Source organism: Monodelphis domestica, chromosome 2 (genome assembly GCF_027887165.1).
Source record: "Monodelphis domestica isolate mMonDom1 chromosome 2, mMonDom1.pri, whole genome shotgun sequence".
Classification (NCBI taxonomy): domain Eukaryota; kingdom Metazoa; phylum Chordata; class Mammalia; order Didelphimorphia; family Didelphidae; genus Monodelphis; species Monodelphis domestica.
In genome coordinates this window covers 211,986,945-212,000,209 of record NC_077228.1, presented here as the reverse complement: position 1 = coordinate 212,000,209, position 13,265 = coordinate 211,986,945, and the positions used below count along the sequence as shown (strand labels likewise).

General features: G+C 38.2%; 2 protein-coding genes across 23 annotated transcripts in view; both read right to left on the bottom strand.

Moving 5' to 3' along the window:
- The window catches only part of FBF1 (Fas binding factor 1), a 28,724-nt gene extending 21,056 nt beyond the window's left edge, over positions 1-7,668 (bottom strand). For 2 of the 20 annotated variants that reach the window (XM_056817108.1, XM_056817113.1), the window contains exons 1-7: positions 7,532-7,668; positions 6,143-6,228; positions 4,812-4,839; positions 2,607-2,645; positions 1,682-1,766; positions 1,005-1,065; positions 322-372 (exon numbers count right to left, since the gene is read on the bottom strand). In XM_056817108.1, the coding sequence (XP_056673086.1) occupies positions 322-372; positions 1,005-1,065; positions 1,682-1,766; positions 2,607-2,645; positions 4,812-4,839; positions 6,143-6,145 (267 nt within the window). In that variant the 5' untranslated portion in view covers positions 6,146-6,228; positions 7,532-7,668. Of the gene's footprint in view, positions 1-321; positions 373-1,004; positions 1,066-1,681; positions 1,767-2,545; positions 2,646-4,811; positions 4,840-5,542; positions 5,660-6,142; positions 6,229-6,512; positions 6,734-6,829; positions 7,274-7,356 lie in introns of those variants that run through there. The other 18 variants (XM_016430639.2, XM_016430638.2, XM_016430641.2 and 15 more) reach the window with 18 other exon arrangements.
- A 249-nt stretch (positions 7,669-7,917) lies between these two features.
- ACOX1 (acyl-CoA oxidase 1) overlaps positions 7,918-13,265 on the bottom strand; it is a 59,999-nt gene continuing 54,651 nt past the window's right edge. For all 3 annotated transcript variants that reach the window (XM_056817119.1, XM_056817118.1, XM_056817120.1), the window contains exon 14: positions 7,918-11,638. In XM_056817119.1, coding sequence (XP_056673097.1) covers positions 11,588-11,638 — 51 coding nt within the window. In that variant the 3' untranslated portion in view covers positions 7,918-11,587. The remainder of the gene's footprint in view (positions 11,639-13,265) is intronic.

Sequence of the window (13,265 nt, the reverse complement as noted above, 5' to 3'; positions counted from 1 at the left end):
TTGTCTTTATCAAAGGCCTCATCACTGTAGCTACTAGATTTCTGGTAACCCTTTTTGTACAAAAAGATCCTGGCATTGGAAAGCCTCTCAATATCAAGAAGGCCAATTTATACCAAAAGGTATAAATTATAGACATGTGAAATTTATACCTAAAGGTATAAATACATAAAGGGGCAGGCTCAAGAGTCATATTTTGATTTATACAAAAAAACCAAGTAAAAATGAAGAAATATTGAGAAAAATGGAGAGCCCAAAAAAATCAGTTCAGATCCAATTTTACTTTCCTCCCAAGACTAAGAAATGATGGAAATAATTCATTACCTTCAGAGACTGTAGCAAAGCCTGTGGGTCTGCATCTGAGATATCAGAAAACTGAGTTTCCAGGGAAGGAAATATATAGAAGCATACACGTCAATAAATATAAAAAGTAATGCATAAACTCTAGAGTAATATCACTTTTCTCCTGCAAGGGAAGATGGTCCATGGAGGGCCAAATAACCAACTGAGATACAAATAGGTCCTCTCTTGTCTGTATCACTTGGGGCTTAGCCCCTATGAGTCAAGGAATCTGGAGACAATCCTTCCTGCCTAGCACAAGACCTTGGGATACAAGAACCCAGTAGTCTCTATGCCTTCCTAACTCTTTCCAGGTGGGAAGTTAGTTCCAACCACAAGCACTCAGAGGTTCTGCCAATTTCCACTTCCAAGACTGGCCGTGATTCTAAATACCCATGGCAAGCATGCAGGAGGAACAAAATCCAAGTGAACAATAGATTCATGGAGTTCTAGTGATTAGTTGAACTTTCAGGGAAAAAGGAAAGGTCTTGGCTTTAGGTTCACTAAGCAAGTTTAGAGTATTTATTTTAAACATAAAGTAGGCCCTTTGAGGGGTTTAAAAGCTTTCTATAGTCATAACTTAGGTCATACTCTCCATCACACACTGCCCCACCCCCTCCCTGCCCAACAAGTATAGAACAAATAGCAATGACTTGGGCCTTTCTCACCTCAGCATCTGCACCTGCCTGGGCTGCCATGGTGCTGAAGAAGTCATCTTCTATAATGGACCTGGCAAGAAAGTTGGAGAATTACAAATAGCCTGATTCCCTAATTGGAGCTCACAACTGCAAGAAAGACAGAGAAGGTGGAGGTACAAATGGCTTTGAACAAATTTTTCTCAGTAAGAGCTAAAATTTTAGAGCTTTAGGGGGTTTTAGAGATTATCTAATCCAATTCTTAACATTTTCTTTCATTATGGACCACTCTTGTAGAATAGTGAAGCCAATGAACACCTCAGAATGATATTTTTAAATGCATAAAATACATAGGACTACAAAGAAAACTACTATTGAAATACAGTTCCTGAAATTAAAAACACAAGTTCATGGGCCTGAGGTAAATTCCTGATCTAATCCAATACCTTTTTCTGATAAAGCACTCCAGGCTCAGAGAGGGTAAATGATTTTCCTGGGCTAGTTCATTAGTGGCAGAAGCCAAATAAGAGCCCAGGCATCTTTATTAATATCATGAGACTTCAATGAACTAATAAATACAATTGGCAGGGGATGGGATGGTGGGCCAGAAGTAAAGCAAAGAGTAAGGGAAAGGGCAGGAAGGTCAAGCTGCCAGCAAGAAATGATTGGGAAAAATGGATGCTCAGAAATCCATATTGACTCATTCTCACTTTTTTCTGGCCCTTGAAGGAAAGCCTTGAGATGATCCTAGGCTGGGATTTGCAGCTGGTTGGAGAGGCTTTTCAGGTGGCATGGCTGAAAATAAAAGATCAGAAAACAAATCATGCAGCTGCCCCATGAAAAGGGTCCAGGATCAAGAGAGTGGAAATTTCTATCACCCTTATACAAACCTGCTGTGGGAAGATTATTGTACATGACTATGGCCACTACAGGCATATTAAAAAAATTTTTTTAAATTTAATTTTTAAATTTTATTTAGTCAATTTAGAACATTATTCCTTGGTTACAAGAATCATATTCTTTCCCTCTCTCCCCTCCTCCTACCCCTTCCCATAGCTGAAGTTCAATTCCGCTGGGTTTTACATGTGTCCTTGATCAGAATACAAGCATATTCTGAGAATGGAATGACTACATCCTTCAAGTGGTGCATTTGTGTGTGGGGAAGGAAGGAGGCATTATAGCAAAGAATTCCAACACTAATCCTCTAAGAGCCAAGGTGTATGGAGTTGGTAGAATCTCATCTCTCACCTAACCTCACCCTGAGGAAATGGAGTGCCTATAAAAGGTCTAAGTAGTAATTTCCTCTAAGTTGTATGGATCAAATGAGAACTACTTTCCTCTGATGAGCTGAATGGCATGAGAGTCACTGTTCTACTTCTATGTGCCCAGGAAATCTTATTTTGATTTGGAAGGCCTAGAATGTATTTCTTCCCTTAATGAACTTGGATTTGGGCTTCTGAGGATTATATCTTTCAGTCCTTCTGGTCAAATTGATTATAAATTCATGAAATAATTCTGAATTGAATGTGATTAACTGGGCTCTGGGGTTAAAGAGAAATGTAAGGAAGACTAACTTTTAGGGGATATACCAAGCCCAACCTAATCCAAAAGAAAATCCAAGAAAGGAAAATTTACTGTCATCCAAGAGGTCACCAAGCACATCATCAATTGAACCTGGAACAGAAAAGAGAACATTATGAACTCAGAAAAATATTGTGGAAAATCTTTCTTACAGGAATCAAATCCAATACATCCTGAGATCTAGGTAGTTCAGGACTGAAGCTTAGCCCTCTTCCCCTTCATTTCCCATAATCTTGCTGTCTACCAGTTAGAACACTAAATAGAGAACTCAAAATTGAATTCTCAGAGGATTTGGGAAATTAATGTCAGTCAGTATGGACTGGCCTAATTTGCTTCTTTACTGCATGGCCTACAGTTGCAGTTTCAAATTTTTTCTTTCCTAGGCCTCCTAGAGTACTTTCTCAATAGAGGATTTTGACTCATATTTTGTTGAGAAAAAAGAGACCATTTTTTATTATGAGCATCCCTACTCTAGACCTCAAAAGCCCTTAGCATCATCTTCTATTCTCTCCTCCTTAATTCTAGTCTCTAAGGAAGTCATCTTTCAATCTGTTAGGGCCAATCATGTTATTCAAATACTTGACCCCATTCAGTTCCAAATCCTTTGGTATATTCCCCTTCTTCATTGTATGTCCTCTCTGCCCCAAACATTCTCTCTTTAATCTAATCTTGGATTTTGCTGTCTCTGAACAGACCTAGATCTCCCTCATCCTTATAAAACTTTTGCCATAATATCACGTTTCTTTCACATCCAAACTCTTGGAAAAAGTTATCTATACTTGATGCCAGCATTTCCTTTCTTTTCACTCCTCAAACCCTTCCAGGCTGGCTTCTGATCTTATCATTCAACTAAAACTGTTCTTTCCAAAGTTACCAATAATCAATGATCTCTTAATTGCCAAATCTAGTCTTTTTTTTTTTTAACAATCCTCATCCCTCTTGATTTGTCTTTAGCATTTGAAGCTGTTGACTTCCACCTGTATACTCTTTTTTTCTAGGTTTACATGGCCTTGTTATTTTGGTACTCTTCCTGATTAATCCTCTCAAGTCTCCTTCAAGGTTAATCCATGATATTCTGCCCTCACCTTGTGAGTTTTTCCCAAGGCTGTTCTCTTCTCTTGTATATTCTCTCTTGGTAACTTTGTCAACTCCCATAGATTCAATTTTCATCTTTATACAGATGCTATCTAGCCCTCATCTTCTGAGCTCCAGGACTACATCATTAACTGTTATTAGACATGACCCATCTTAACCTCATTAGTCTAAAATTAAACTTCATACGTTTTCTCCTAAACTCACCTCTATCCTGAACTTCTTTATTTCTGTTAAGGGTTTAGTCAATAACGGAGTCAACAACTCTAGTGAACAACTCTAAAATCACCCTCAACTTCTCATTTTTCCTCATGATAATAACAATAATAGCTAACATTTCCATAGCTCTTTAAGGTTTATATGATACCTTATAAATATTATTTTATCCTCATGATAACCCTGGGAGGTAGGTGCTATTGTCAGCACCCCCATTTTACAGATGAGGAAACTGAGGCAAACAGAAGTTAAGGGACTTGCCCAAGATCACACAGCTATTTAGATGGAATCTGAACTCAAGTCTTCCTAACTCCAGGCCCAGTGCCTTCTCCACTTTATCACCTAGCTCATATTCAAAGAAATGTCAACTCTTGATTCAATCTCTACATATCTATTTTCTTTCCATTCACAGGGAATCCCAATTCCTTATGAGGGAACACATTATTTTAGGGATAGACAAAATGCCTTTACATCAATCACCTTTTACCTTTTAATACCAAATTTCCTTAGCCCTTTAAACATATGGAAAAGTATTTGCTCTAAAAAGGTTTTCCTAATCCAGTGGAATTTCATATCAAATATGGGAGGGGGTTGGGGAAGGGGAGGGAAAGAGCATGAATCCTGTAACCATGGAAAAATATTCTAAATTAACTAATTAAATAAAATCCCCCCCCAAAGAGACAGAAAGCAAAATAAATAAAAAATAAAAAGGTTTTCCTATGGGGGTCTGCCCCCTACTCATTTTCTATCTCTTATCTCCACCCCCACCCATATCCTTGTGGGTCACTCTCAACTTTGGATTTCCTCAAAAATGGTCACTACCTCATTTGTTAAACATGAAGGCTAATGAGGCAGAATGAGGGGCTAGATCTCTAGCAATATCCTGACTAAAGGCATCAAGATGCCAAAGTTATTACACAGATATCCTTTTTGTGGTTTGTAGGCACTCACTTTTCAGGCCTTTCTTCATTTTTGTGGCCTAAATGAAAAAGAAAAGTTATATTAAAACAAGTAATGAACAGATATTATAATTTAGTAGACAAATAATTGGGACTAATTTTTTTTTTAGCTGAAACTGAAGGAGAGGGATAACTCTAGATCTCTCTTCAACATACTTATCTTTTTATTGTATAACTAGAGAGCAAGGAAGCAACAGTGACATTAAGAACAGGGGACCCAATCAGATTGGCTAGGTTGACAAATGAGGAAAATGACAAATGCTGTGGGAAAACAGATGTGAACTGATCCAGTCATTCTAGAAAGCAATTTTGGATTATGCCCAAAAGACTATTAAACTTGTACATATCCTATACCCGAGTGATACCACTATTAGGTCCCCAAAAGGACCAAAGAAAGAGAAAGGGACCCATATGCCCCCCCCCAAATTTATAAAACCTTTTGTGGAAAATGGGGGGATATCCATCAATTGGGGAATGGCTGAACAAGTCATAGTACATGACTGTGATAGAATACTATTGGGCTTAAAGAAACTATGAAGGGAGTGGCTTCAGAAAAACCTGGGAAAACTTGTATGAACTGATACAAAGTGAAGTGAGCAGAACAGTACAGTTTGTTTATACAATATCAACCATGTTGTAAAGACAAACAACTTTGAAAGTCTTAGGAATTCTGATCAATACAACCAAGGATTCAAAGAACTCATGATGGAACACAGTACCTACCTCCAGATAGTAATCTGATGAAAGTGGAGTGCAGGTTGAAACTTTTTCTTTTTTTTGTGACATGGCTAATGTTGGACATATATGTATATATTTTGGTAACTGATTTTATTTTCTTGCCTTTTCAATGCAGGGGAAGGGTGGAGAGGAAAAGAATTTGGAATTGAAAACAAAATTGAATAAAAAATTAAAAAAACAGAGGATCTTTTATTATAAAGCTTTCCTATTTAGTGTCCTAGGATAGCCACATTCTGCTAAAAATAATTTAGTATTTACCAGGCAATAAAGAACATTATGGGAACTCAAGAATCTTTACTATTTACTACTTTCCAACAACCAAATCTACTAACATCCCAAGCAATTATTTTCCCTTTGTATCTTGGAGCCTGTAGCATGAAATTGTATTTCTACCCCATGGAACTAGGGGAAAATGCTTTTAACCAAACAATTAAAAGGCTCAGAAATCTTTGCATGTAGCTTCATCAGAAATAACAATGCCCCCCTCCCATGATCCCAAACACAATGATTCTACTTTTGGCACAGTTATGGCTCCTTTTCTTCCAAAAGCCATACTTCTATCAAACTACAGATTATCCTACCTACCATTTTAGGGATCCTCGGACTCCTGTCAACAGGGTCTTTACACAGTTCATCTGGTTAGGTCTGTGCCCATATTATGTTTAATCCCCCTAGTGAAGGAAATCGATGTCAATCAAAAAATGTTCAGAGTTCAACTAAAGACTCCTCTTTAATTTCCAAATAATTTGTTTATATGAATATCTGCCCTCCTAGGGTAGGGTGGGGGTGGGAATAGAGTGGGGTGGGAGTGGGGTGCAGTTTAAAACCAGTATGTTAATCACTAGCTGGGGAGTAATTTCCCAGGACAGAGACCTAGTTGATTTCTAAAATACAGAACACAAATGTTTTATCTAACTAACATTGGTGAGAAAGGAAATCATAAAAGAGCAGGTACCTACAAGGGGGAGGATGTCTGGTATCAGAGACCATATCCTTTTTTGAACGTTATTTCTGTGGCCTCCCTGTGTGAAAGCCTTGAGCATGAGGATGAGATGATAACTTTAGCAATTCTTTATATCTCCCTTAAAAATACATTTTGCTGATGACTTTTTGGATTTACATTAGTGATTCCTGGAAGGGGAGGGGATACCCTCCTTCCCTCCTGATTGAACCTTCCTTTAATGCAAAGAAAAAAAAAAGATTAAAAACCCTCCCCATATCAAATACAGACCACTTCTAACAATGTGTAGGTCATTTCCTAGAAGTCCCTACCTCTATGTTGAGTAGAGGGAAGTATATTTCATTATCTTTTGTCTGAGACCATCCACATCTCTTCTCCCATCAGACTTGGCTGCTTGGGGTCATCTGTGTATCTTTAGGAATTGGTCTGTCTGCCTTAATTATTTATTCATTCATTTATTCCTTATTTCAACAACTCAGAATAAGAGATAGGCAGCTTGACTTGCAAAAAGGCTTAAGAGGAAAGCCTCTGGGTCGCTGGGAGAATAATTTTTTGGACTAGAATTGCATGAGGTGTAGAGGGGTGGCTATCTGCCCGGCTGGAGGGACTACCCACATCGATGACATCACAGCTCCATTGGCTTCCGGGCTGAGAATTCTGCTGGGCACCAGAAGGCGGGATAGGGTCACCACGGTCATCGGGACATCTTGTCTCCCACCCCCAGGCGGCACTCAGTTCCAAAGTTACCACCTCACCTACAACCACGTCCAGAGCCTGAGTTTCCTCCCCGCCCCCATCACCCCGTCAGCCCACCCGCCATCCCGCGGTCATCACTCACCGGTCCCCAGCGACCCTGACCTCCCCAATTTGCGCCACCCTGTAGTGACCATCCCCCCATCCCCCGTCCAATAGAGCAAGCTCTCCGTTTCTTCCGTCTCCACCCCCACCCTAGCAGGAGGCCCCTCGGAGGGACTGGGCCTCTTTCGCGAATGCCCAGCTCCTGGGTAGCTAACCTCCACTCTTGGCCTGGCACCGCTCCCTCAAGGCACCCTGGGAAATAGAATCCAAACGCCACCTTAGTCAGGATACAGGGAGCGGGAATGAACTACAAATCCCAGGATGCCGCGCGACACGACCGTTAGTGGGCGTGGGAGGGGGCATGGAAGGAGGAACTAGGTTTAGCAGACTATCCTTGGTTCTTAGGCCGCCCCTCACCCCATTCTTCCTGGGGGAAAGGGGGGATATTTTTAGGAGGGCGCCAGTCTGGTATTTAAATATTTAAAAGGCACTTCAATTCGCTAATGGAGAGGACAGTGGTGAACTTCACTCTCCCCACGACCGCCCAGGTAAAGCCTCGAAACCGGAGGGCCCTCACGCGCCAAATAAACGACGCAGTTCCTTATTTGTACTAATTAGACTTTTATTTTCTCACAAAAACCAAAAGCCAGTAGGTGGGCTGGATTCGTGGCCCAGAGGTTAAGTAGGTCGAGGCAGTCTGATCTTCGTGGCCCACGCTTTTCCCCCGCAGGCGCAGCCACGGCCGGGGTCGATACTTTAACACTTCGGGGGAGCCTCACCCAGGAACAAAGAAACTGGCCTCCAACGGCATCCGAAGGCCGGGCGGTTTGAAAGGATTACAGATACTCGGAAAGGCGCCTGCGCACAACTCCTAAAATCTCAGAACCTGTTAAGAAGGCATGGGGCCCAGGGGAATGAAACACAGCCAGGCTCTAGAGTTAGTAGCAGAGCTGGAACTAGAATAGAAGGCTCCCTTACCGAGTTCCAAACCATTTCACTGATTCTTTAGCCTTAGGTTTGATATATGATTGTATGCATTTGATGAGGCATGAAGTATTCAAGGATTATTTCCCAGATGACATCCCATACCTTACACTCTTGATTTGTGACAATAATGAAAAGCAAGCACACAGCAAAAATAGCTTTTGTAATATAGTTCAGAATATTAAAAACAATCCAGCTCCATTCCCTAAATTTCCCCCCATTATCTTCACATAATATTAAATGGCAGTGTAAAAAATAGACTCGAATACAGGACTACAATCCCCATGAGCCTTTGCTCCACTTCCCCAGAATGCCTTGTAATCTCACCTGGGCCGAGATTGAGAAGGTATTTAAGTGGATTCAAAGGTTTTTGAGGGGTTTTGGCTTTTTGGACTTCTGTTTTGGAGCAGAGGCGTCTATTCCATGATGTGAGGTTATTTTGTCTAGGCCTCTGGCCTAGGCACATGTTTCTTACTTGTATATTCTTAATCTTTAACCTTTAATAAACCTCTAAAAAATATAATACTCCTTGCAGAGAGAAACTAATTTCTACCTGCCTCAGTCTCCCCCTCTCCCCTAAATTTTAATCTTTACAGCAGTTAATTGCCTCACTGGAGTCTAGGATTCCCATTTCACTTGTTAAGAGTCCACCCTGTCCTTGCCACAAAGCCCTAGTTACTGGTGTTTACAGACTTCATCCTAGAAAATGGTACCTACAACTGGAATACAAATTTGGCTAGGTTAAGACTAAAAACAAACAAACCTTAGTAGAAATGTTAAGTCATTTAAAGTCCTTTTTGTAAGGTGATATGGTTCAATGTTCTTAAAATAGAAGTCTTATTTGATAATATAAGAAGACAAGTTTGATCTTAAAACAAAACCAGATTTGAGAGTTCAAGTCTTTAAACTCAAGCTCTCTCAGGTTCCCTCCCATTCCAGTCCAGTCCCACATTTCAGAACCCCTTCATTAAAAAGATGGTTTTTGACTGGATTTGGGACTTCTTATTGCCTCTATTAAACAGAAGTGTAAAAGCCTGGTAACACCAAACTGACTGAAACTCTCCAATACAGACAGAAAAACCGAAATACTGAAAAGGAGAGGGCTTTGGAGTTAACTGGGCAATGAATCAAATTATTTTCAGGAACTTTCACTCCTAAATGCAGAAAGTTATCATGCCTGCACTTAAAGATTTCTGAAAAAATTAAAGTTATATTTCTTAATTATTAACATTCAAAGGGACAGGAGCTTTTAGGTATGTAACAAACTAAAATTTATGAGGGCACCTGATTAAAAGATGTTATGAAGTATCTGAATTTAGTCACTGTCATACAAACAAGTACATTTTCTATGAAGATAAGGTGATATTTAACAAGACTATCTAAAAGGACAAAGGGGCTTTGGATACAGTCTTTATAAAATTTCATTTTTAATAATTGAGACAGACTCCAAAATTCATTCTTAATTTTAAGAGGCTCTACTTGCATTGGTTAAATTGGTGCAAAGCATCTGAATCTTAATGAATTGAACAGAACAAAAAGTCCTGCCTGAGTTAGGGAAGTGAAACTTGAAACCCAAGATTTTTAGGGTCCTTCTGATATTTGCCATCTCCTCAAACTTGTTTATCATGATAACAAGACTGTAGTGCAATGTTTACAAAGTGAGCCTTATTTCAATTCACATAATATCATCACTATAGTCACATCTTAGCAGAATACATAAAAGAATTATCACTGAAATAATGGTTCTAAATAGCAATAAGAATAACATTAAACACCTTCATTCTTTCCTTCTTCCGGTCTCCCACAAAATTAGCAATTAGATCACATTCTTGATTGACAATAGAATAGTACTGCTACCTAAGTAGAACTTAATAAGAGGTTACACTTTAAAAATATGGTTAATTTTCTTCCAGGAAAGACTACATACAGTTTGAGTACAGGTATAGTAATGATATTTTTAAACTTGAGATACTTATATTAGCAGTTTTATCTGGGTAAATTTCATTAGTGTTGTTCCTTTAGTTTACAAAGATGATTTAACACATTCCAAAGATTTCTTTTTTTTTCATACAATCCTATATTCCTGTCAAGTAAAATTCTAGGACAAGTAGATTTCAGCAGGTAGTATTATAGAAAGAGGTATAAATTAAATGACTTCTGCTGTTTCTATTACATTGATTTCACTGAAATCACAAAGTTCAATTAAAAGTGATATTCTTAAATCTTTGCTAACTAACAATTGTGCAAATAAGACTTTAATAGAAAGGGACTTTCTAGCATTTCAGATAAAGTTCCTTAAAGAGCACAAAGAAACCAAAAACCACACTTGGACCAATGAGTAGCTAACCTGTGGAGGCTTCCATTTCCATTCCCGCCCCCCCCTTCCACAGTGTCTCAGGAGAGCTTCTATTTTCATTTTAGAAGATTCTCTCCCCATGCACCTCTGGCAGAGACCAAATATCAACCACTGTGTTTAGGGGTATTATTTAGTCATTTTAATGTTGAAGTGCTAACTTAATCCTCACAGAGGTTAACACTGCTTCTCATTGGGAAGGATTTAAGTAGAAAAGCAGCAATAGTGCTCTTTTAGTGAAATCTAAGGGGATAGGGGTCAATGAGCCAATTTCTAATCTTATCAGGAAAGTGTTGGTTGCCATAGAATGCTTGGGCTGGGAAATGTTATTGAGGTGTAAGATATTTATGTCCATAGTATTTATTCATCAAAGGAGAAAATGGATAGAAGGGAAAAGAAGGGGTTAGCATTACAAAAATTTTAGATGTGCCTCCCCCTTCTGTAATCTAGTTCCTTAGATCATAGTTTTTGAGACAGTCTCTGTACGGATTACAAGAGTTGTGGGATATCTGGGAGAAACTCTGCAAATTGAGGTTCTTCTACACCTCCAAATATGCCTTTTCCTTAAAAACATTTATTTTGCCCTTAAAATATATCCAGTGATTAGCAGTTATAACTTGAAAAGTCAACTACTTAGTAGTTAAAAACTGCTATCATCACAGAGGTCAGAGACCACAGAAATTAGCAGTCCTGTGTAAAGAAGCCATACTATATTTTTACAAAGCTTTTCTGAATGCTTAAAAAGTCTCTCTCACTAGTAATTGCACTTAAGACATATCCATTCAATCTCCCCAATGATGAGTGGTCAATTTATATTTGCTCTAAGACTATCAGAATTGATAAAGATTCCATTCAGGGTATATGCATCCAGTGTAAGGGAAGGCAAAGTATCTATGCTTTCTGGAAATGCTGAGGCTGCTCATCAGAATAGATTTCAGAGTTTAGACTGCAGCGACTTGAGGTGTTTGTGGTAAGATTCATGGACCTGTAGAGAAAATGAAGAGAAAAAAAATTACTGGTACATAACCTGCTAGTTTTAAATTCTTTACTCACTTTCAAGAGAAAAGTGCTGTTATGAACATGTTTCTACAGATTGGTCCTTCCTCTCTTCTTTTTAACTTTTTTGGGATATTAGTCTAGTAGTGAAATTCCTGGGTCAAAGGGTATGTGCACAATTTAGTGCTTTCCAGAATAGCTAGACCACTTGGTCCTACACTATATCTCTTTTCTTACAAATGATACAACACCCAAAATAATAAGCTAACATTTATAGACTACTTTTAACATTTGCAAAGGGCTTTACATATATTATTCCAATTGATCCTCAACAATTTTTTTTAAAATATATTTTATTTGATCATTTCCAAGCATTATTCGTTAAAGACATAGATCATTTTCTTTTCCTCCCCCCTACCCCCCATAGCCGACGAGTAAGTCCACTGGGCATTAGATGTTTTCTTGATTTGAACCCATTGCTTTGTTGATAGTATTTGCATTAGAGTGTTCAGATCCTCAACAATTTTGTGAAACATCACTATTTTCATTTTATAGATGAGGAAACTGATACAGTGATACAGGCTCTCTGAGGTAGTTTTTGAACTCAAATTTTTCTGACTCTAAATCTAGCCCCCAAAGTGTCCGTTTTAGCTTGTCTGGTTCTTTCAATATTTTTTTTGGAGATAGAAAGAAATAACTGTTAGTGTTTCTTGGTTAAGACAGACAATAAGTTTAGGTAGCAAACTCTTTGAAAATTAGAATAGACCAAGTAGGAATCAGTGACTTCATGAAGCAACAAGAAGAGTAGAATTAAGAAGGAAAAAGTTAAAAGCAAAACAAACTTCCATTTCAGAGGGTTAATCATTAAGGGTATCAGAAGTATAAGTATCAGTTATCAGGATCTGGTCTAGGGAAAGGGAATCCAGTAGAATTGGAACATTTTTAAATTACAAATTTAATAATAAAAATTCTTAATTACAAAATTCAAAATTTAAAATTAATTAGTGGTATTGATCAAATTCCTTCTCAGTAAAGAGGAAGGGAAAGAGGCAAAGAAGACATAATGGAAATAATATACACTAATTTTAACTGTGAACGTGAATGGATGACCTTCCCCCATAAAACAGAAAAGGATAATAGATTATAAAAAAGAATCTAGTTATATGCTGTTTACAAGAAACACACTTGAAATAAAGATTAATAGTGAATTTCATAAAAACTGCTGGGAAAATTGGAGGACAGTGTGGGAAAGATTAGGTTTAGATCAACACCTCACACCCTACACCAAGATAAATTCAAAATGGGTGAATGACTTAAACATAAAGAAGGAAACTATAAGAAAATTAGGCGAACACAGAATATTATACATGTCAGACCTTTGGGAAGGGAAAGATTTTAAAACCAAGCAAGACTTAGAAAGAGTCACAAAATGCAAAATAAATAACTTGGAATACATCAAATTAAAAAGTTTTTGTACAAGAAAAACCACTGTAACTAAAATCAGAAGGAAAGCAACAAATTGGGAAGCAATCTTCATAAAAACCTCTGACAAAGGTTTAATTACTCAAATTTACAAAGAGCTAAATCAATTGTACAAAAAATCAAGCCATTCTCCA